This window comes from Dama dama, chromosome 13 (assembly GCF_033118175.1).
Source record: "Dama dama isolate Ldn47 chromosome 13, ASM3311817v1, whole genome shotgun sequence".
NCBI lineage: Eukaryota > Metazoa > Chordata > Mammalia > Artiodactyla > Cervidae > Dama > Dama dama.
In genome coordinates, this window is record NC_083693.1 from 55406348 (window position 1) to 55431885 (window position 25538).

The window sequence follows — 25538 nt, forward strand, 5'->3', positions numbered from 1 at the left end:
ATTTGTTATATAACATAGGTATAAAAATATGTGTATGTATGTGTGTATATATATATATGTATCCATATATATGTGTGTGTAGCTTTTATAAGGCCTTCATTTAAAACACTTCCAGTGTTAGTAAAAGAATAGCAATTTTTTTGTTTTATATTCCTAAAGAGAACATTATGATTTTAGATATAATATTAGTCTTAGAATATGCTGTTAAAAGGTGAGAAATAATTGCCTAGGTTTTTATCAATTTCACTTCGGTACAATGAACTGAGTTAAATGTAGTAATCCTGAATGGTAGCTAGTTCACCTTCTGTTCTGATCTATGTTACATATTTCCTTATATCAGATTTATGTACTACTTTAAAAATTATCTGTATCTCTAATTGCTCAAAGTTCAAATTCTAAAACATCATCATCGTTAACTTTTTCTGTAATTCTAGCTATTACATTGCTTTTACTGTTTTCCTATGTGTGTGGATGCAAATTTTGTTGATAAACAGTTATTTTGCCTGCAGTTGAATCCTTATTAGTTGTATGAGTTTAAAGGAGGTATTCTTTACAGGAACAGTTTCCTTCTCTGCCAAATGGTAAAATATATAATCTATAGGGTCCACATGAAGAATGACTGATTTAATACATGTAAAGTTGTTAGAGCCTGGCACATACTGATTTCTCACTGAGGGTTGGTTAACTATCATTAATAACATGTGTTAACTTTTATCTGGAAATAGAGATGCAAATCATGATTTTTCAGATGAATACATTTTATGAATACAGATAACAAAATAATCTTACACAGTATTACAAAAATGATATTTTGATAGCATAGCTTACTAAATACCTATATACATGTTGACATCTTTTTAAGTAATTATTATGTTTACTAATAATCTTTTTATGTTGTGATTTTAATCTTCTTTGAACAATTTAGTTGTTTAAAATGAGTATAAATTACTGTATTTGCTATTAAATCCTTATTTACTTTCACATGATGTTTTTGAAATGTTATATGTAAATATAATTAAGATATATATGTATAAATATGTACAAACATGTCATTGTCTGGCATGTTGCCTGGTAATTGCTGGTATATTGCTTGATGAGTGTTTACTGAGTAATTTATGATTTGTCTATGTGTATGTGCATGTGCACGCACACAGGTGTGTATCAGCTGTAACATAGTGTTTTCAGAGACTCACATAATTATTGTTTTTCTTTTTTTAATCTTTGGTTTTTTAAAAACTCTGAGTATTGTATAAATTATTCATTTAACCAAACTGCTGATATATTGCCAGGGCTTTGAAAAAGAAACAAGTTACCTTTTTGAATTGGATAACTCTATTCCAAGTTATTTTAATGTGAGAAAAGCATTCTAGTTATTATTTTTAAATCTAAAATGAAGTGTTGTTTTAAAATTCTCCTAAATGAAAAGGAATAAAAAGTTATTTATATAATCCTAAGTGCTTCCAAACATCTACAGCTCAAAGTTCATAATTCACATTGACACCAAAGTGTAGTTTCTGTTTTGACTGGAAGAGTCTGGTATTATTTTTTTGTCTGCAAGGGAAAGAGTTGTATAACATCCAAGTGGGAAAATGTTTGATTGTAATGCAATCAACATGATTTGTGAGTGAGAGCAGATTGTACAGGAAGAGAAACAGCAGCTGTTAAAAACCTAGACAGTATTAGAGAATTCTTTAAAAAAAACAAAACTCTTTCAGGAGATAAACATAAGGTGAGACAGAGTCATAGCAATATATTTTCTGTTTGATACAGTTCTTCACAATTCAGGGTAATGAGTAAAAGGAAATTACTGGTGAATATAATATCTTATAGTAAATATGGGTCAAATCCTTTAATAAAATTTTTTCATTAATTTTTTATATATTTTATGTGTTTAGTTCACTCATGTTGTAGAATTAGTTTTGTTTGCGGGGGCAAGTTTAATTCTTTTCTTTTTATTAGTGATACTATAACACATAGAATCATGAGCCTCTGAGATCGTTTCACCATATTACAATAGCTGTCCATCTTTTTTTATCTATATCCCCCACTCATTTACTCCTCTTCATTTTATCTTGCAGGGAATCCCAGACATAATGTCCTCTTCATCTATAACTTTTATTGTGCATCTCTTAAAGATGTGGCACATATACACCCAAGCACGTGAGTGCATGCTCAGTCACTCAGGCATGTCCAACTCTGCGAGCCAGTGGACTGTAGTCCACCAGACTCCACTGTCCATGGAATTTCCGTGGCAAGAATACTGGAGTGGGTTGCCATTTCCTACTCCAGGTTATCTTCCTGACCTAGCGATTGAACCTGCATCTTTTGCCTTGGCAGGCGGTTTCTTTATCAGTGCCCCACCTGGGAAGCCCTAAAGATGTGGACTTTTGTGTAAAACATAGTTACAGCACAATTATCATACCAAAAATATTAACAATTCTTTACTATTGTGAAGCGTTCAATTAGTTTTCAAGTTCCAACAGTCCCATAAATATCCTTTTCCTCTTTGTTTTAAATCTGTATCTAAAATAAGAATCACATCTTGCAAATGATTGAATTGACTCTTAAGAGTTAAAAAAAATTTTTTTGGAGTACAGTTGTTTTACAGTATTGTGTTAGTTTCTGCTATACAGCGAAGTAAATCAGCTATATGTATACTTATATCCCCTCTTTTTTGGATTTCCTTCCCAGTTAGATCAGCACAGAGCATTACGTCCAGTTCCCTGTGCTCTACAACCGGTTCTCACTAGTTATCTGTTTATATATAGTAGTGTATGTATGTCAGCCCCAATCTCCCAGTTCAGCGGCCCCCACTCCCCCGCAGGTGTCCATGTTTGTTCTCTACTTCTGTGTCTATTTCTGTTTTACAGATCAATTCATCTGTACCATTTCTCTAGATTCCACATGTATGTGTTAATATATAATAGTTGTTTTTCTCTTTCTGACTGACTTCCCTCTTTATAATAATCTCTAGGTCCATCCATGTCTCTGCAAATGGCACAATTTCATTCGTTTTTATGGCTGAGTAATATTCCTTTGTATATACATACCACTTTCTTTTCCATTCCTCTGTTGATGGACATTTAGGTTATTTCCATGTCCTGGCTATTATAAATAGTGCTGCAGTGAAACTGTGACAATATACAAATAGCATTTCATTAAGTTCCATTTAAATATTAAAAAATTTTAAGTATAAAAAATGTTTAAAAATCCTCCTAGGTCTTAATTTGTACATTAGAACTTTCAAGAACATTAATGTTTGGCACAATATGAACAGAGAAGATATTGTGTTATTTATTATTGATTGTGTCAGTTCAAAATGAAACTGTCTAAAACCATAGAAGAAATTACATGTTACTTAGTTTAGGGACATTCTTCTTCCCTAGCACTTGTTTTGTTTATTTTCATTCATTAAATTAGGGGAAGTTATTAAACACCTGAAAGTGTAGTGCTTTGGGACATTTGCCACAATGAGTGGTCCCTGGGCCTTATCTTCTGTTCCTCTTATACTGCGTGGCAGTGAATACTGAGCTCAAGTACAAAATGTGAATAAATGTCCTCAGCACAAAAATTGCTTTATTAAGCTATATTTACCTCTTTGGTTATAGTTTTTCATAAAAACTTTGGCCTACAAGTACGCTTCTCCTCCCCTCCCCAATCTGTTCAGAAGGTGAGAAAATCTATGAAAAATAAAAATTTAGAGGAAACCAAAAAAGAAAGAAAGGAAACCTAAATAGTTACAAACATACTCGTTAACTAGGGATCTAAGATCAGGTATAGAACTCCAAGGCTAAAAACTTGAATTGTATTGCCCTTACAAGGGTTGATGATTGGACTACTTGTGATAGGAATAGACCCTTGAAAGTATTTCCAGAATCATAGAAAGACCCCCTTTTTAGTACAAGAGAATCTAGGGAAAACAAACCACTCACTGGTTTAGGAAAGGGCAAGGAGGTTTATCTTTAGTCATGACTGAGCAAAAGGCTCAAGCATCCTGACAAATCAAAAGGATTGGACACTCAGTGTAATAACCATCATGAAAAGAATTCACACGCTAAGACATTAACGTAAAAGTATGCCCTAGTTGAGTAAAAACTTTGGGTCACCTTGCAAGAAACAAATGCAAAACCGGTCTGGGCAATTCTTCCACACACAGGTGGGCAAAACTTCTACAGAAAAGAATTCTCCATGTAAGGAAACAATCCACTATGAAACACAATTAAAAGAGACCATTTAGAATTTGAGATAATAGGAAAAAAATGAAAGAGTTTGAAACTTGCATGTTTAAACAGAGGCATCATTATGTAATACATATAAAAGAAGAGCACTATGAAAAGTAGATGGACAGAATTGAAAAAGAATACAAGGAAATATTTAGAACTGAAAACTAGTCATCGAAATTAAAATATAAGTCAACAGACAAAGGTATAGACAGAATTGAAGATAGAATCAGGAGTCTCAATTCACTAATGAATGATAGATGCTCAGAATTCACACACATACAGAGAGAAATGGATATTAAAAGATATGAAAGGAAAATGAATAAATCCAACATATGACCTATGAGAGTTTCAAAATGGGAACTGGGTAACATTTCAAGATAAAACAGCTGAGTTTTTCAGGTTTGAGAAGTATAGAGAATACCTAAAAGATTAAAATAAATCCATCTCTTCAAATATAAAATTGAAGAACTCTAAAGTTAAACTACAGATTTTAAAGCAACCATTGAGTAAAGACAAACCTATAAAAGAATGATTATTAGACTAATATTGACCTTGCATTAGCAACAATAGATGCCAGACTGAGGCAGAACAGTATCTTCAGAGTACTGAAGATAGAACTTTTGTCATAACAGCTCTATCCAGTAAAGACTGTCATGAAAACAAAATAATCACATTTTCAGGCAGAATGTCTCACTAAGAGATTTTTAAAAGCTATGCCTCTGGAAAGAGGGACTTGAACCCAGAAGGAAAGCTCAGAGGGTTTGATAGGGGATTTACACCAATTCTTATATGAATAGATAATTTTATATAAGCTATTTCCAAAAATTAAATAAGTAAACTTTATGAGGGTAATCCAACATTGATAACAAAACTGGAAAGATAGCCCAGAGAAGGAAAGATACAGGTCAGTTTCATTTAGGAATATGTACCCCACAATCTGATATATTGATATAAAATACTTGGAAACCAAATTAACATATATATTTTCATACACATATACATATTCAAATGGATGTAAATAATATGTAACAAAATTCATCTAAGTGGTTATATGATAGAAGCATTCCTTTTAAGGTCACGAGCAAGAGTGGAAGAATAACCGCCACTTTTTTTTTTTGGCTGCATCTAAAATACATCCACAGTCCCACTGCTGCGCACTACCTCTCCTGCTCCCTACCACCCTAGTCTGAGACACATCATCTCTCTCCTTCACTGCTCAGTAACCTCTCAGCTAGACTTCCTGCTTCTGTCCTTGCCTTCCTTAGAACCTATTCTTTACATTGCAGGAGGAGTGAGCCTATATTAATATGAGGCAAATCGTGGTACTTCTTTGTTCTAAACCCTTCAGCAACTTTCCCACCCACTCAGAGTAAAAACCATGGCCTGTAATATCTCAAGGCTCTTCTGATCTCATCTCCCAGTATTCTGTCCCTTGCTTATTTCATTCCTGCTGTATTCTTCCCCTTGTTTAATCTCAAATATGCTAGACAAGCTTCTACTTCAGAGCCTTTGCACTCAATTGTTCCTTTTGCTTGAACCACTGCTTCCAAAGATCTGAAGACTTACTTCTTTGTCTTGTTAGTGTCTTTATTCAAGTATCTTTTTCTCAATTTAAAATTTCTCCTATTTAAAGTCATAAAATACTTCCTTCCCTACTCTTTTGGTATTCCCTTTATTTCTTGTTTATTTTTCTCCATAACATTTTCACCTTCTATCATACTATGTATTTCATTTATTTTATTGTCTCTTTTCCCATCTGGAATATGAGTTCCATGTGGATAGGGATTTTTATCTATTTTGTTAAATGCTGTATCCCCCACCTTTTATAATTAAACCTAGCACAGGATAAGTGCTTAATAAATATCAGTAAATAATGTAAGTGAATATCAAGAGTTTGGTAAGACTTTTTCTTTTAAAAGAATTTGTATGTTACTCAAAGTTGGGAGATACTGATACAGATTGCTGAATAATATTGAGATTAGAGGCAGAAAATATTAGAGTAGTAAGAAATGCTCGTTTGGATTATGACTGCATCTTGATTTTGTATCATAATAATGATTTTTAATTCATCGTGACACCTAACACTTGCTGGGTAATGCAGAAGTAACTTTGTCTAACTCTCGAACTAATAGGTGCACTTACTTATTGGTTATTAAATATCCTCCATTAAAAATAGATAAACTAAGGAGTGATTTTTTTTAAATATTTTACTGAACAATAGATTTAGTAATTTATTTCTTTACAAATCACCCTTGTATCATCCTATGGTTTTAATATGCAGCATGTCAGTTTATATCCTGTACAGTCATTGTGAAAATGTTTGATATATTCATATTAAGATCATTTTCAAATGACATAACATTTTAATGATTTTTTTGAGTGTAGATGCTTCTGTTAGTTCATTTATGCTTTTGTTTATCATTTCCTTTTTACTTACATTTTTATGTATTGCCAGTAGGTCAACGTCATTTCACATCTGTTTTATCACTTGTTTTACTTACAAGTAAGGTTTAGTCAAAATGGGATTAAAAAACAGTTGTTTCCTTAGTTGTTTCCAAGTCATGTAGCACTCTGTGGCTGTTGTTTTTTCTCAACTCAACTGTTTTTTTAGATATTTCTAAAAATATGAAAATCTCATATATATTTTTATGATAATTTTTACTTTAAAAATTCATAAAAATTCCTCACAGAATATTATCTCATAGTTTATTTAGAACCTACTATCATTTTTAGAAGTATACTTTTATTCAGCCAGCAGATACACAGTGAAAATCATTTGGTTAATGAAGAAAATAATATTAAATGTACTTTAATCTTAATTTTATAAGAAATAGGTATTTTTCTAATTTATATGGTAGCATTTAGATTAATAAAAATCGAAACTGAAAATTGCAGTTTGAATGTGCAATATTATTTTGTTCCTTTTCAACAGTGCTTTTAACTTAACTATTCTTATTGCAAAAGATACTTTGTCTTTTAGAGAGTAAGATGGTAGTATTTACATCAATTCATGTGGGTTTGTGAAAAAAATGCCGTGACTCCTTTACTTAATGGGATTCTTCCCCTATGGCAGTGCAAACGGCTCGAGCAGGAGCTTCATCATCTGAAGGAGCGGAAGCAGACTTCAGCAAACAACATGAGACATCTGACTGCTGAAAACAATCAGGAACGTGCGTTGAAGGTAAATCTCCATTCCTTCTTGCAGGCAAATTAAGGTTGTAAGCCCTTGGTGCCAGCTTTCTGCGCTGCATATATCAGTTGTGTACATTTCAGCAGAAGTGAGCTGTGGTGTTTGCCAACAACCCCTTCTTTAAACACAGATACAGCACCCTTCTGTCACAGTATTATTTTATTTCGTGTATGTGTACATGAAAACAACATATTTTCTGAATTTCAAGTGGTGGTATATTAATAACTTTAGGTTCATGCTCATTGTGTTTGTGATTTCAAAGTACATTGTTACCTTTAGTAGTTAAGAAAAAGTGGCCACTGTGAAAGAAAAAAAAAAATGGCCTTTTTGTTTGCATCGATAATTATTACAGTAATTTTCTAAATGACTTATAATATTAGTGACCCACAGAACTGACACTCCTTGAAAGGTACATGAAGATGTTTGGGAATTGAAAGAATGCTTAAAATGTTACCTACAGCAAAAAATGAAAGAAAATATATTCTATTAGAACTTGAAACAAGTAGAGTACATATCATGACAAAAGTTCTGTTTCATTTTAATATAGATCCTATAGTTATGAAAAAGGACATTATTTCAATTTAATTATCTTTTTTTTCTTAAGATACTTTTCATTCTCTTTTTTGTCTTTGCCCTGGTTCCTACCATAATGCCTATGACATAATAGAGGCCCCTGCCCTCAAGGTGCTTACATTCTCATTAATGGGTTAAAAATAAAAACACAGCTTAGCCACAGGAAACAAAAGTTTCATCATGGTTGTTAATGGCACAGTTAAAGAAAGATGTACTGTCAAGAAGATTGTATTGTACTTTGTTGTCTTAAATTCGTTTCTTGCTGCAGATTACAAAAGAACATGATGTCATTAGAAGGGTAAGTCAGTAAACCAGAATCATCTACCAACATTGAGGAAAATGGTGACATTTGATGTGGAAATACTTTTAATCTGTTTATGAAGTATGAGGTTTGGTTGAAGACGGATTTTTCTACAAAGTATATTTAGCTTCATTCTCAGCAGTGTTTGTGTGATAGCTTTGCTATTACTATTTAATGCACTTTTCTTTTTTCTCTCGAATTTATAGATAGACTAGAACAGTAAATGGGAAAGAAAAGACTTGTAGATTGCTACGATTACTTTTCAGTTACCCCAAGGAATTTGCTATTGTATGAGTAAAATTAAGTATATGATTACTTAGATGTATATTTGCAAATCAAAGGTAACGTTCTTTTAGAGACAGCCTCCATCATGTGTGTTAGTTTATCAGCCTTAGGGGACAGGTATTATGTGCTCTGTTTGATATGGTTATCAGTATTTACAATAGGACCTAAAATAAGAATTCTAGTTTGTTAAGTTAGTAATAATTGCATGATCTTTATTCTGGCATTTTTGTTTGTGTATTTATGTTAAATTGAATTAAATGATAGCTACTATGTGTGGAGAGAAAAAGATGCATAGTTCCAAGAGATTATTAAAATTAGAAGGCAAATTGTAGACCAAAAGAAACCTGTAAATTCAACACGAAATAAAAATAAACCCCCATAAAATCATTCTTTAGTTATCTTGTGCCATAATTCCTCATAGAAAACCTTTAAGTTTATTATAAAAATTAGGTGATTTATAATATATCTGCTTTATTCTGAATAATTTTTTTTAATTGTTGTTACCTTTCAGGGTCTTTATTCTTTATTTAATTCTTTTATTATTATACTTCATATCTTTAAATTGCCATATAAGATATGGATAATAATAAGTTTGTTACCAAGCTGTTTGGTGAACTAACTTTCTCCTTTCTAAGCAATATGCCTATCTCTTAAAATACATTTGCAAGTGTCATTTTTAAAAAATGTTAACTGGCAATATTTGGCTAGTATCTAATGAAGTTGAGGAAGAATTTTTAAACAGAATCTCTGTCTCTAGTAGATTTCAGTCTGCCAATAATATTTCTAGTATTTTAACATAAGTGGTACTATTATTAATGTCACTGATAAAGGTAATATAAATTTTAATAGGATGATAGCTGAAGTGTGTGTGCTTTATTACATTGTATTATGCTGTAATTCTTAAAGGAAACAGTTTTAGAGATATGTTGGAAAAAATCAAAGTTAATGGTTCTACATTACATAGAACTTTGCAAAGTGATGACTGTGGGAAATAACATGATTATTATACAGGGATATATTATATGTGGATACTTTTTAGTAATCTAGTGCCATTTAAATGATATCTTTGTTTATCCTAATAACCAGGAAATACTTTGTAAATTATTTTTTGTGATAAAGCATAAAATAAGACTTTTGTTGATCCTTAAATGCATCATTTTTGAAGTAGCATGGAATGGTGGTGATTTAGTCACTAAGTCGTGTCTGACACTTGCAACACCAAGGACTATAGCCTGCCAGACTCCTCTCTCCATGGGATTTTCTAGTCAAGAATATTGGAGTGGGTTGCCATTTCCTTCTCCAGGGAATCTTCCTGACCCAGGGATCAAACCCTGGTCTCCTGCATTGCAGGCAGATTGTTTACCGACTAAACTACAAGGGAAGTCCAAGCATGGAATACATACTAGCTAAATTTGGTAGCATGACACTGTTTCCCTACTTTTACAATATTTAAAATTTTCTCTAATAATAAATAGAACACAGTGATACATATAGGATGAAAGGCTAAATTTATACTGATACTAATCTATACCCTGAAAGTTACATAAATTAAAAAGATAGCTTATTCTTCATTTAAAATAAATTTTATCCACTATTAAGAAATTTATTTCTCGATGAACACAGTTTTGAACATCTAATGATTTTAAAGTATATTTAGATTAGCCATAAATATTCAGGCATTAGATTTAATAAGAAATGTCATATAAACTGCCTTTCTTTCCTGTTTGATTTCATTTACTTCCCTTATCACATAACTTTAACCTCCTACAATTGGACTTCACCACTGTAATTCCATTGAAAGGCACTCTTTCTAAAATTATAAGTAACCTCTGATGGTTAAACCCATGAAACTTATCATTTCATATCCTGCTTAGTATCCCAGTAAGCCTAACTGGAACACATTTTCATCTTACTGGCCCCTGCCCTCATGAATTACTTTCCTATAGTTCTTTGCTTCCATATCCTCATCATTTTTCTTTTCTTTCATTGTTATTCTTTAGCTTGTGCCTCTTTGCTACCAGTTCCTAAAGTATAAATATTCCCCTAAGTTATGTGATTCAGTTCAGTTCAGTTCAGTTGCTCAGTCGTGTCCGACTCTTTGTGACCCCATGAACAGTATGAAAAGGCAAAATGATAGGATACTGAAAAAGAAACTCCCCAGGTCGGTAGGTGCCCAATATGCTACTGGAGATCAGTGGAGAAATAACTCCAGAAAGTTACATGATTAGTCCCCTACTTTTTGTTTCTTAAAAACAACAACAACAAAAAAAAAAAACAGACTTTTTATTTTAGAGAAGTTTTAGCTGCACAGCAAAATCAAACAAACTAGAACTCCTTCACACTCAGTGTTCCATACATTTCAGATGCCCTCAGCATCCAGTACAGGAAAGGTACATTTGTTGCAATCCATGAACCTACATCAGTGTAACCCACAGTCTGTAGCTTACATTAGGGTTCACTTAGTGTTGTACATTCTGTTGATTTTGAGAAATGTAAATAACAAATACTTACTAATATCATTATAATATTTCAGAAGAGTTTCACTCTAAAAATCCTCTATGTTCCACCTGTTTATCCCTTCTTCACCTCAGCACCTACCAGCCATTAATCATTTTACTGTGTCCATAATTTTGTCTTTTCTAGAATGTCATGTAGTAGTTCTGTGCACATTGGTTTCTTTCAGTTAATAATAATCATTTAAAGTTTATCTATATCTTTTGATGGCTTTATACTTCATTCCTTTTTAGTATTGAATAAATTTCCATTATTTGAATATACCACAATTTATTTATTCACCCACCTATTCAAGCACCTTATGGTTGCTTCCAAATTTTGGCATTTATTTATGAATAAATCTGCTGTAAGCATCCACATGCACATTTTTCTGTGGATGTAAGTTTTCAACTCATTTCGGTGAATACGAAGAACCGTGATTGCTGAATCGTATGGTAAAAGTATATTTAGTTTTTTAGGAGATACCAAACTGTTTTCCAAAATGGCTGTACCATTTTGGATTTGCTAGTTATGAATGACAGTTTTTGTTACTCCATATTCTTGCCATCATTTGGTGTTTTGTTTATTATAGGCTTGTCTTTTCTAATTTCATCTGTTGCTGCAACATCATGTCATTTATGTCCTCACGACTGCTTTGTCTGCCCTTCCACTTGGATATCTTAGTGTCTCCTTTACTTCAGTAAACTTGAAACGAAATCCTGAATTTGACTTCCTAAGTCCTCTCTTCAACCTGGGAGGAAGTTAGGACCTGAGCCAAACACTACTGACTGTATAACTTAACATTTATTCTCAGTTATATTCTCCTTTGTTTGCCTTTACAGCTTTATAGAAGCTGGAAAAGTTAAACACTTTGTAAGCTTTTCTTTTTGCCAGTGAGACATAAGAGGAATTCTACAGTGGGGATGAGAGAAGAAGGAAGAATCTCAGTTTTATAGCCATGAAGTTGGGGCTTCCTAGGTGGTGCAGTGGTAAAGAATCCACCTGCCAACAGAGGAGACACAGAGATGTGGGTTCAATCCCTGGGTCAGGAAGAGCCTGAAGTAGGGAATGGCAACCTGCTCCAATATTCTTGCCTGAAAAATTCCATGGACAGAGGAGCCTGGCGGGCTACTGTCCATGGAGTCGCAAGGAGTCGGACATGTGCACCTGAGCGCACTCACACACAAACACGCAAATGCCAAGAGAAAACTATGTTAATCACTTAGTCATGTCTGACCTTTTGCACCCCCATGGATGATAGCCCACCAGGCTCCTCTGTCTGTGGAATTCTCCAGACAAGAATACTGGATTATTCTTGGAAATACTTCTCTAGGGGAATTTTCCAACCCAGGGAGTGAAACCAGGTCTCCTGCCTTGCAGGCAGATTCTTTACTATCTGCATGACCAGGGAAGCTCACCTTTAACATCATTGAGCCTCTTGGAGAACTTTTAAGTCCCTATGTGGTCATCTATACCCTGATTTATTTTTCTGGTGACATAATGCTGTATATTTTACATCATTCTTAACAATTTTCTGTTTACTTCCAAATTGATCTGTTTGTTGTTGTTTAGTTGTTCAGTCATGTGTGACTCTGCAACCCCATGGACTGCAGCACACCAGGCTTCCCTGTCTTTCACCATCTCTGTGAGTTTGCTCAAACTCATGTCCGCTGAGTTGATGATGCTAGGCAACCATCTCATCCTGTGTCACCCTCTTCTCCTCCTTCTGCTCTCAGTCTTTCCCAGCATCAGGGTCTTTTCCGATGAGTTGGCTCTTCACTTCAGGTGGCCAAAGTATTGGAGCTTCAGCGTCAGCATCAGTCCTTTCAATGAATGTTCAGGGTTGATTTCCTTTAGGATTGACTGGTTTGATCTCCTTGCTGTCTGAGGGACTCTCAAGCATCTTCTCCAGTACGACAGTTCAAAAACATCAATTCTCTGGTGCTCAGCCTTCTTTGTAGTCCAATTCTCACATCCATATATGACTACTGGGAAAACCATAGCTTTGACTCTATGGACCTTTTTCAGCAAAGTGATGTCTCTGCATTTTCATATGCTATCTAGGTTTATCATACTGTTTCTTCCAAGGAGCAAGCGTCTTTTAACTTCCTGGATGCAGTCACCCTCCACAGTGATTTTGGAGCCCAAGAAAATATAAGTCTGTCACTGTTTCCAATTTTTCCTGTCTATTTGCCGTAAAGTGGTGGGACCTGATGCCAATATCTTAGTTTTTTGAATGTTGAGTTTTAAGCTAGCTTTTTCACTCTTCTCTTTCACCTTCATCAAGAGGTTCTTTAGTTCCTCTTAACTTTATTGATCAGTTAACATCTGTTACTTGATGACATTCCCATACTCCTAGACTTGTAGCCTAATATGTAATTGACATACTTTTCATATCCTTTCAAGCTCTCACCTACTACACAGTGCTAGAACATCCAGTCCTGTTAATTCTACAACAGTGATTTCTTTTCTATTTTACTCTCCTTTGTATTATCATGCCTCGATTCTATGTCAAGTTCATGATCTAGAAGGTAACAGTACCTTCCAATCTAACTTTTTTCCCCTCAGTTTCTCACCTTGTAATCTGTCACACTTCCATTAGCTGTCATTCTAAAACACAAGTGACACTCTTCTACCCCAAAACCCTTAGTAAGTCTAACATTTTCAGCAATGAAAGAAGACAGATATTCTGAATAACTTTCTTGATAAAAACAATAAAAAAGGATGCCTTAAAGGATACTTTAAGAATATTTTACAAAATTACTGAGAAGACAAGGAATCTGAGAAGGCTTAAAGCCACATGGAAATAGAAAAACAAATGAACAAACATGGGAAATAAGTGATTGCCTGGAGTCATCTTGCACCCTCAGTGCATTTGTCAAATGATGGTGAATTTGAACTTTGAATTTTAAGGACTACAAGGACAAGACAAACAGAAAACAGAGCCCAGGGCCTATTTAAACCAGAATGTAATGAAGATCTTTTCCGGAAGCTGGTATCTTATATGATCACACCATCACTGTTTAGGTGAACAAGAGTCAAGCCCTTCATGCAAAATATGAAAGTAAGAAAACTTGATTTTCTGACTTTGGAGAAGCTTACTGTGGAGAAGCTCACAAAAAGTCTCAAGAATTCATCATCTACAGCTAGCCTCACGGCTGGTTTAGAACCACACCTGTTGCCTGAATTCTTGCTGACTTCCTAACAGTAATAATGGTATAATATCTTAAATATACTGAAAGCAAAAGGGGGACTAATTCCTTAAATATACAGAGAGAAAGCAGCTATTAAAAACAAGGGTGAAATAACGATTGGATAAATAAAAGAACTTCAGTTGCTTTTCGTTGTCTGTTTTGGTTTCTGCCATACAACAACATGAATCAGCCATTGATATACATACATCCCCTCTCTATAACTTCCCTCCACCTCCCACCCTGTAGGTTGTTACAGAGCCCTACTTTGAATTCCCTGAGTCATATAGCAAATTCCCATTGGCTATCTGTTTTACGTATGGTCATGTGTATGTTTCCATGCTACTCTCTCCATTTATCCCACTGTCTCCTTCCTCCCTACTTTGCAAGATTTTGTGGTCTTGAATTATTTCAAAATAATACATTGTTAAAAATTTTTACATGTTCATGGTAGCCAGTGAAAAAAATGCTAAGATATGTAAATGAAATGTTAATATTTCCTCTCCTCTCTCACAGTTTCTAGACCTGCCAAATTAATCTTGATGAGGAATTGCAATAGATACCCTGCTTGATTTTTACCTAATTTTAATGAGAATGGATTCTACATTAGACCAACTAGTTGTGATACTTACCATGGGATTTTATATTTCCTTTCATAATTTAGAGTCTCACTTGAATAGTTCCAATATATGGATCATCCCTGAGTCTGGTTTTGTGGTTGCTTTGTCTTTTGACATGTTTGTTGTTTTGCTTTTGTTTTTCGTGTATCTCATAATTTTTTCTTTTTTTAAATGCTAGACATTGTGGGTAGAACAGTGCTTCTTCTATCAGGCCAGTAGTGTGAGTATTGAGTTGATCTACTCAGGAGTTGATCTGGACTTGGGTTTTGTTGTTATGGGCACTGTTAGTGCATCCTAAGTTTCAAGTTGTTCTCAGAATGGGTTGCCGTCGGCCTTTTTCTAAGGATAGAAATGCAGTGCTGGAGGACTTCTTCAGTGTTCATCTTCCACCCTTCATTTTCAGTTGATCCTGTGTACTTATATCTCGAGGGTGTCTCACTGTACACTCCTGCGCTTATCCAGCATTTGAATGCTGATTTTTACCATCTGGTGTTGAAGAACTGAAGAGATTTTCTGCTTCTATCTTACACAGTCCCTTTGTGATTGGACTTTGGGGTCAGGCTTTCTCAGGATTCCTCTCCATGGCAGCCAAACTCTGACTTGTATCTGTGGCAGGTATTGTAAAAGGGAGACGTTCATGCCCCTCTCTCAATGTAGAATCTACCTATCTAATGATACTGGTATAGGATCCTGGGCCTGGATCTATTTCTTGCTGCTCACCCAGGGATAGCAAGAGGTCTTTCTTCTACCACTCCCAAGCAGAGTGTGTTTTTTTTTTTCCCCCCCTGTGTCCTGAAGTTACTGTCCTTCTTTTAGCTGTATATGGCTTTTGTTTTTTTTTTTTTTTCTTTTTTTTCTTTCTTTTTTTTTTTTTTTTATTATTATTATTTTTTTTTCCAGTGGGTTTTGTCATACATTGATATGAATCAGCCATGGATTTACATGTATTCCCAATCCCGATCCCCCCTCCCACCTCCCTCTCCACCCGATTCCTCTGGGTCTTCCCAGTGCACCAGGCCGGAGCACTTGTCTCGTGCATCCCACCTGGGCTGGTGATCTGTTTCACCATAGATAGCATACATGCTGTTCTTTTGAAATATCCCACCCTCACATTCTCCCACAAAGTTCAAAAGTCTGTTCTGTATTTCTGTGTCTCTTTTTCTGTTTTGCAGACTCTACTACAAAGCCACAGTCATCAAGACAGTATGGTACTGGCACAAAGACAGAAATATAGATTAATGGAACAGAATAGAAAGCCCAGAGATAAATCCACGAACCTGTGGACACCTTATCTTTGACAAAGGAGGCAAGGATATACAATGGAAAAAAGACAACCTCTTTAACAAGTGGTGCTGGGAAAACTGGTCAACCACTTGTAAAAGAATGAAACTAGAACACTTTCTAACACCATACACAAAAATAAACTCAAAATGGATTAAAGATCTAAATGTAAGACCAGAAACTATAAAACTCCTAGAGGAGAACATAGGCAAAACACTCTCCGACATAAATCACAGCAAGATCCTCTATGACCCACCTCCCAGAATATTGGAAATAAAAGCAAAACTAAACAAATGGGACCTAATGAAACTTAAAAGCTTTTGCACTGCAAAGGAAACTATAAGTAAGGTGAAAAGACAGCCCTCAGATTGGGAGAAAATAATAGCAAATGAAGAAACAGACAAAGGATTAATCTCAAAAATATACAAGCAACTCCTGCAGCTCAATTCCAGAAAAATAAATGACCCAATCAAAAAATGGGCCAAAGAACTAAACAGACATTTCTCCAAAGAAGACATACAGATGGCTAACAAACACATGAAAAGATGCTCAACATCACTCATTATCAGAGAAATGCAAATCAAAACCACAATGAGGTACCATTACACGCCAGTCAGGATGGCTGCTATCCAAAAGTCTACAAGCAATAAATGCTGGAGAGGGTGTGGAGAAAAGGGAACCCTCTTACACTGTTGGTGGGAATGCAAACTAGTACAGCCGCTATGGAAAACAGTGTGGAGATTTCTTAAAAAACTGGAAATAGAACTGCCATATGACCCAGCAATCCCACTTCTGGGCATACACACTGAGGAAACCAGATCTGAAAGAGACACGTGCACCCCAATGTTCATCGCAGCACTGTTTATAATAGCCAGGACATGGAAGCAACCTAGATGCCCATCAGCAGATGAATGGATAAGGAAGCTGTGGTACATATACACCATGGAATATTACTCAGCCATTAAAAAGAATTCATTTGAACCAGTCCTAATGAGATGGATGAAGCTGGAGCCCATTATACAGAGTGAAGTAAGCCAGAAAGATAAAGAACATTACAGCATACTGACACATATATATGGAATTTAGAAAGGTGATAACGATAACCCTATATGTATATGGCTTTTGATCTGTTTACGGAAAGGGCTGGTGTTGGGATAGAGGGGTGGGGTGGTTTGTTCCTTTCCATAGCAGCAGTACCCTCCCCCACATCCCCTGCATGCCTACATCACTGAGGGAAGTTCTCTCTGGTTTTCTACCCTGTCTTTATTATTTCTCATGAGCACCTGATGGAGATCTATGGGGAAATATCTCCCCGTAGGTGCAAGTCCCCTTCTGTGAGGATTTTCTGAAGATTCTGTGTGATAGCTAACCCTTCTTCCCGTGCTCCACTCTCAGTCCACTAGACTGTGTTTCCCATTTGCTTTGCATGCCTCTCCCTCCTTGAAGTTAAAACTGGTTTTCTGCTGAGCTTACTTGTCTGATGAGCTCAAGAAAAGATATGGCTTTGTGCCTTATCCAGCTTTTCTTACTGTCAAAGTGGAGTGACAGCTTGTTCCAGCTTTCTGCGACCTAGGCATAAGCATTACATCTACTGTTGGACTTTGATATTGTTTTGTCATATTTAAGTAGCTTCTTTCTAGAATTTTTTAAAAGTTCTTGTTAGTAGATGTATTTTATTGAGTTCTTGAATGTTGAACAACTCCTTGAATAAACTGTTGGATTTGTTTTGTTTTCCTGGGAATTTTAAAAATTATAATCGTTTGCCCTCATACAGTACTTAACAGTGTCAGGTACTCTTACTCCATATAGTAGTAAGGAATTTACTTATAGTGGTAAAGTATTTGGACCATTGAGATAGCAGGTACAGCTGTTTCTAATTTTATAGGGTAATAAACTAAGCAACATGTGTTAATTAACGTGACCCATGTTAGGAGGAGGAGTTAGTGGTGGACCTTAGGTCTGAACCAAGGCTATTGATCTCCAAAGTTCAGGTTCTCGAATATAAATGTTGCCTGTTTTGTTTGTTAGTGAGTGTGAATTTTTTTTCATATATTCAAGGGATTATATGGGAGAATATAAATAATTAGGTGTATTTGTTAATGTTTTTTGTCTTTTTTTTTCTGTTGGTTTTTCTTTGCTTTCTTTGGTCCTTTGTCCATCAGTCTTGTGGTTTTGTTTTGTGCCGTTTTTGTTTTGCATCTTACAGCTTTATTGATAAGTATTTCATATACAATAAAATTCACTTGTTTACAGTTTGCAATTCAGTGCTTTTTCGTGTATTTGCATATTTGTGCAGCCATAACATAACCGCAATCGTAATTTTAGAACATTTTCAACATTCACCTAAAACATCCTGTACATTATTAACTATCATTCCTCATTCCTGCTAACATCCTCTCCTCAGTCCCAAGAAACCACTAAGCTACTTTCTATCTCTATAGATTTGCCATTCTGGAGATTTTTTATAAATGAAATTACAGGATGTGTGATCCTTTGTGACTGGCTTTTTTCACTTCATGTAATATTTTCAAGGTTTATTCATATTATAGCATGTATCATCCTTCCTTTTTCTTTGATGCATAATCATTGTACAGATATACTATAATATGATTATCAGATTATTAGCTGATGGACATTTACCTTAAACATTTAGACCTTTGACCAATTTTTAATGAATTTTTAGGTATTGTATAAGGTAGGAGTCCAAATACTTTCTTTACATGTGTGTATCCAGTTTTCTCTGTGCTACTTGAATGACTGTTTTCCTCCCTACAGAATTATCTTGACACCTTCTCAAAAGCCAGTGATCTTAAATATTAGAGTTTAGCTCAGGACTCTTAGTTCTGTTCTGTTGATCTAACATATCTATCTCTATGGTGGTACCACTCTGTCGATCACCAGCTTTGTGGTAGGCATGTCATCTAGACCTGAGTTCTCCAGTTTGTTCTGGCTTGTTTGGCTGCACCTGTTTTGATGTTAATATTACTAGCTTAGTGAATAACCAAAATTTCTGCCTTCCGCTGTCATCTTGGCAAGTTTAAAATTGCATGAGAATGATCTTGCCTTAAGTATTATATAGAATCAATTTTTAAAACCATGTATTCTTGGTAACTTTTTACTACAGTGACTTTGTAAATTGCTTTTTCAATAGTTTCACTATATTTATCTAACTTTTATTTTTCTTAAGTCAGTTTTGTTGGTCTGTATTTTTTTCTAGGAAACACCCTTTTCACTTTAACTTCCCAGATTTGATATTATATAATTGTAGGTAATTTTCTCAGTTTTTGAATTTCTTCTGTTTCTCTGTATTCACTCTTTCATATGTATTGTGGCATATATCTGCTTTCTCTCTCCCTTTCTCTTTTTTCTTATAAAGTCTCTCCTGGACTTTATGCATTTTATTTTCTTTTAATAAATTCTTGGTTTTACTTATCCTTTCAACTGGCTAAAGTTTCCATTTCTGTTTACCTTTTCACTCTTTATTCCATTTTATTCTAATTTTTATAAGTTAATTAGCTTATCTCAGTCTTTTTTTAAAAATAAAATTGTAAGGCTATACAGTTTACTCTTGACTATATGTCCAGCTATGTCTATAGTTTTGGGAGGAATCAAATGTTCATTTTTTTCACGAGTTGGTTCTGTTTTGATTTTTTTTGTTTGATACAGGATAATTTAGAGAATATAATTTAAATGCTATATTTTTTAATGTATTAATGTTTTATTTCTTACCATGTAAATGATCCACTTTGAAAGATATCATCGACTGAATAAATAAATTACAGTCTCTGTTCAGTGTATGAGGTCAATACATAGTCAGTTGAACTCAATTTGTGCTTCCACTATAACTGCATTCTTATAGTTTTCTTATATTGCCAGGAATTTCCTTATACATTTGTCTACTCTATTCTTTGTTATATAGGTATTTATAACTCTCTTAGGCTATGTATATACATTACATCATTATATACTATTCCTTTTCAGACTGCTTACAGCTTCATACCTTTATGTATACTTTTCTGATATATGTATTAGTGCCATTATCTTGGTTTATTCAGACTGCTATAACCAAAATATCACAGACCGAGTACCTTATAAATAGCAGATATTTATTTCTCACAATTCTGGAGGCTGGGAAGTCCAAGATCAAGATACCAGTATGGTAATGATCTGGTAAGGGCCTTCTCTTTCTCTCATAGCTGGCACCTCTCTCACTGTGTCTTCGCGTGGTGGAAGGGGCAAGGCATCACTGTGGGGTCTACATCAATACCGTGAACTCTCTACACTCGTGACCTAATCACCTCCCATTCCAAAGGTCACCTTTCTAATACCATCATCTTTAAGGGTTAAAATTTCAACATTGAAATTTTGGAGTGACAGAAATTCAGATCATAGCAACTACTTTTTCTTTCTTTTGCTTTTACATTTGTCTAGTGTAATGGTACTGTTCAACAGTAATTTTGCTACTCAGAATTTTTTCATCCTTCATCTGATTTTTATAACCTTTGTTCTCTTGTAAAAAACAGACTTTCCTTATTCCTCACGTGTGGTTTGGCTGGTGATACCTCTGTGGCCTCAGGTCTGACAGATCAGAATGTCAGGTTCTCCAGGCCACAGCAGTTGCTTCAGAATCAGGCACGTGTACCACGTGAAGCCAGTGATCCCAGGCCTTTTTTTCTCTGTGTTGTTATGGATTTAATATAAACAAAAATGAAGTAACTCACCAAATACAAAGATCTTTCTGCATCTGTAAGTACAGATCTGCATCATCAATTTGTTGACTCTCTAAATCCCTGTGCTTGATACATACCTTGTAATTTTCTGTCTTCTGTTTAGAACATTTTGATTCCAGCTATTCAATATCATAAGCAAAACTTTGAAAAATACTCTTGCATGTACATCTTTCTCTTAGAGCATGTGACCATAACAGTGGGAAGTATAGTGGCAGAAAATTACTGCAGAAAGAAGAGAACGATACCAGATTTTGTACAGGTTGCAGTTCAAATCTCTGAAGTATATGAGAGTATTCAGAGGTCAGATTTAGAAGAAAAGATACATGAAACAAGAGTGTATTCCAGAATCTCACTACTGATGCACAGAAATAAATGGTTCACCAAAGAGACTGGGAAGTGAGTCAGAAAGATTACCAAGAGGTTGTGTTAATCATAGATTCGAAATAGAATAAAGTTCTGTGAATGGAGTAGTTCACAGGGTCAAATTCTACTAAGTCAAATACAGTCACAAGTGTTCATTTGATCTGACAACTAGGAAGGTAATGGTACCTTTGTTGTTGCAGTTGCAGTTCAATGGTTCTGATGGTAGCCTTCGATCTAGTAAACTGCAGAGGTAGTACATTTAAAAGTGGAGAAAAGGTAGATTATTTTTTGAGGAGCTTTTCTGTGAAGTGTAAGTGTAAGGGTTATATGAATATAACCTGGAGGAAGATTTAAAGAATGGAGAGAAGAACAGTTAACATATCCTCAATCATTCTCCTTTTATAAGAAATTTGATATGAGCCTGTCTAGCCCAAAGCTAACTAGTAATGACCTGTATCTGTTGTTGTTCAGTTGCTAAGTTGTATCCAACTCTGTGACCCTAGGCTCCTCTATCCTCAGCTATCTCCCAGAGTTTGCTCAAATTTCTGTTGAGTCAGTGATGCTATCTGACCATCTCATCCAGTTCAAAAAGGTTGGTAGGTTCAGTTTAGTTCAGTCGCTCGGTTGGTCTGACTCTTAGCGACCCCATGGACTGCAGCCCACCAGGCTTCCTTGTCTTTCACCAACTCCTGGAGCTTACTCACACTCATGTCCATTGAGTTGGTGATGCCATCCAACCATGTCATCCTCTGTCGTCCCCTTCTCCTGCCTTCAAGCTTTCCCAGCATCAGAGTCTTTTCAAATGAGTCAGCTCTTCACATCAGGTGGCCAAAGTATTGGAGTTTCAGGTTCAGCATCAGTCCTTCCAATGAATATTCAGGACTGGTTTCCGTTGGGATGGACTGGTTGGATCTCCTTGCAGTCCAAGGGACTCTCAAGAGTCTTCTCAAACACCACAGTTTAAAAACATCAATTCTTCAGCCCTCACCTTTCTTTCTAGTCCAACTCTCACATCCATACTTGACTACTGGGAAAACCATAGCTTTAACTAGGTGGACCTTTGTTGGCAAAGTCATGTCTCTACTTTTTAGTATGCTTTCTAGGTTGGTCATAACTTTTCTTCCAAGGAGCAAGTGTCTTTAATTTCATGGCTGCAGTCACCATCTGCAGTCATTTTGGAGCCCCCCAAAATAAATTCTGTCACTGTTTCCATTGTTTCCCCATCTATTTGCCATGAAGTGATGTAACCGGATGATGCCATAATCTTAGTTTTCAGAATGTTGAGTTTTAAGCCAACTTTTTCACTCTCCTCTTTCACTTTCTAGAGGCTCTTTAATTTTCTTCACTTTCTGCCATAAGTGTGGTTTCATCTGCATATCTGAGGTTATTGATATTTCTCCCAGCAATCTTGATTCCAGCTTGTGCTTCATCCAGCCCAGAGTTTCTCATGATGTACTCTGCATATACGTTAAATAAGCAGGGTGACAATGTACAGCTTTGACGTCCTCCTTTCCCAATTTGGAACCAGTCTGTTTTTCCACATCTAGTTCTAGCTGTTGCTTCGTGACCTGCATACAGATTTCTCAGGAGGCAGGTCAGGTGGTCTGGTATTCCCATCTCTTGAAGAATTTCCCACAGTTTGTTGTGATTCGCACAGTAAAAGGTTTTGGCATAGTCAATAAAGCAGAAGTAGATGTTTTTCTGGAACTCTCTTGCTTTCTCAATGATCCAGCGGATGTTGGCAACTTGATCTCTGGTTCCTCTGCCTTTTCTAAATCCAGCTTGAACATCTGGAGGTTCACGGTTCACGTACTGTTGAAGCCTGGCTTGGAGAATTTTGAGTGTTACTTTGCTAGCGGTTAGATGATAATTTAATCATTTGGAATCAGGAAACTGAGAGAGAACACGACAGTGAGCTTTGAAATCTGAGCCACAAGATCCCAAGGTAGGCTTAGGGCAAGGCAGACTGCTGTGGGCTTCCCTGGCGGCTCAGCGGTAAAGAATCTGCCTTCAATGCAGTAGACCTGGGTTCAATTCCAGGGTAGGGAAGATCCTCTGGAGGTGGGCATGGCTACCCACTCTAGTATTCTTGCCTAGAGAATCCCATGGACAGAGGAGCCTGGCAGGCTGAGGTCCATAGGGCTGCACAGAGTCAGACACTACTGAAGTGACTAAGCGGCAGCAGACTACTGTAGGCCATGGGTACTCTGAAGTTATGCAATAGCCGGTTGGATAAGTTGGAGCCAATATATCAGTATTAAAAAGTATGAAATTCTGAAGAAGAGAGGTGAAAAGAAATTTTATCCTGGTTCCTAATAGTATTCTGTTACCATCTAGGCTTTCTTTTCCACACAATAAATGTTTTCTTTCTTTACAATGGGCAAGACTCTCAGCTAGACCGGGTTTAAAGTCTGCACGCCAAATGGAGAATTGCTATGACACATTCGTTATAGGCTCTCTGAAAGGAATGATTGCATTAAAGGGTGACCCTGTGGATTACTGCTCCAGGTATAGCCAAATCATCAAAGCCTGTGTAAGTTCATCAAGTACACCAAGACACAGTAACACTGATGAGATTCACATGAAACAACTGTGAACTGTTCCCTCTTCCATAAAAGGAATACTGAATTACCGTGGGAGACTTCTGTGGAGATTGTCAGAGGCAAACCCCAAATGTAATACTTGTAAATATTTACATTTAATTGCTCCTAATATTGGTTACTAATATATTTGTAATTTTGATGTCATAGTACTATTTTAGCAATTTGAAGATATTATTTTGACAAAAAATTATAGAAATATAGAATTACCTTGCTTGCTTCCCTGTTGTTTTATACATTTTGTAATATGACAAAAAAATTAATCAAAATGATCATTTGAATGAAGACATCACTGAACTTTAGGCACACAGGCAGACTCATCATTATGGGAGCTGGCTTTAGATAGATCTTGGAGTCTTTCTCCAGCCTCTGGACCTAGTATTTCCCTGACAGAAATGCTCTGCATCACCTATTGCCCTACTTCCTTTGCCCAGATAATACCTACTCATATCAACTTCAGTTTGTCCACAGTCCCCTTGTCTCTACCCAAACTGGAGAAAGGTTTGGGTAATAGATTGAGTTCAGTTCATTTCAGTCACTCAGTCATGTCTGACTCTTTGCGACCCCATGGACTGCACTACGCCAGGCTTCCCTGTCCTTCACCAACTCCTGGAGCTTACTCAAACTCATATCCATCAAGTTGGTGATGCCATCCAACCGTCTCATCCTCTGTCATCCCCTTCTCCTCCCACCTTCAATCTTTCCCAGCATCAGGGTCTTTTCCATCGAGTCAGTTCTTCTCATCAGGTGGCCAAAGTATTTGAGTTTCAGGTTCAGCATCAGTCCTTCCAATGAATATTCAGGACTGATTTCCTTTAGGATGGACTAGTTGGATATCCTTGCTGTCTGCGTGACTCTCAAGAGTCTTCTCTATCACCACAGTTCAAAAGCATCAATTCTTTAGCACTCAGCTTTCTTTATAGTCCAATTCTCACATCCATACTTGACTACTGGAAAAACCGTAGCTTTGACTAGATGGACCTTTGTTGGCAAAGTAATGTCTCTGCTTTTTAGTATGCTGTCTATGTTGGTCATACCTTTTCTTCCAAGGAGCAAGTGTCTTTAATTTCATGGCTGCAGTCACCATCTGCAGTGATTTTTGCACCCAAGAAAATAAAGTCTCTCACTGTTTCCATTGTTTCCCCAACTATTTGCCATCAAGTGATGGGACCGGATGGGTAGTAGAATGAAATTGTTTTAATAGCAAAATAAGTACTGACCTGAAAAGAAACGTAATATGTGAGAAACTCTTCAGTGCTCCCTGGACTTCCTTCCAGGTCTTTCCTAAGTCTGCCCACATCAGCAGTCCTCCTTTCCCCTTGTCACCAGCTCTCACCTCATCATCTCCTCTCTTTCTCTCCTGACTTATTGGCCTTTGGTATTACAGTGACCAAGAAGGTGTGAAAGAGCAGATGTCCACAGGACATTCTTGGAAACAGTACCCTGGGTACCTTTAAAGGCAATGAAGGTCCAGTAGATTGGCTGTTAGGTGCTGAGTATAGGTTCATAACAGAGGCATGTGTCAGAATCATAAAAAAAGTGTTTGCTATTTAAATCTGGGCCTGACATAAAGCATGCTGAATTGGAATATCTTACATGGTGTTTTCAAACTTACTGTAATAGGCTCGGTGTTTGGACATAAAATAGGGACAAAATATTTCCCCAGCCTTCTCTTATGCCTGTGGATT

General features: G+C 35.9%; 1 protein-coding gene across 1 annotated transcript in view; it reads left to right on the forward strand.

Moving 5' to 3' along the window:
- The window catches only part of MIPOL1 (mirror-image polydactyly 1), a 259816-nt gene that overhangs the window by 101293 nt on the left and 132985 nt on the right, over positions 1–25538 (forward strand). The window contains exon 10 of the mRNA XM_061159190.1: positions 7297–7404. Within this exon, the coding sequence (XP_061015173.1) occupies positions 7297–7404 (108 nt within the window). The remainder of the gene's footprint in view (positions 1–7296; positions 7405–25538) is intronic.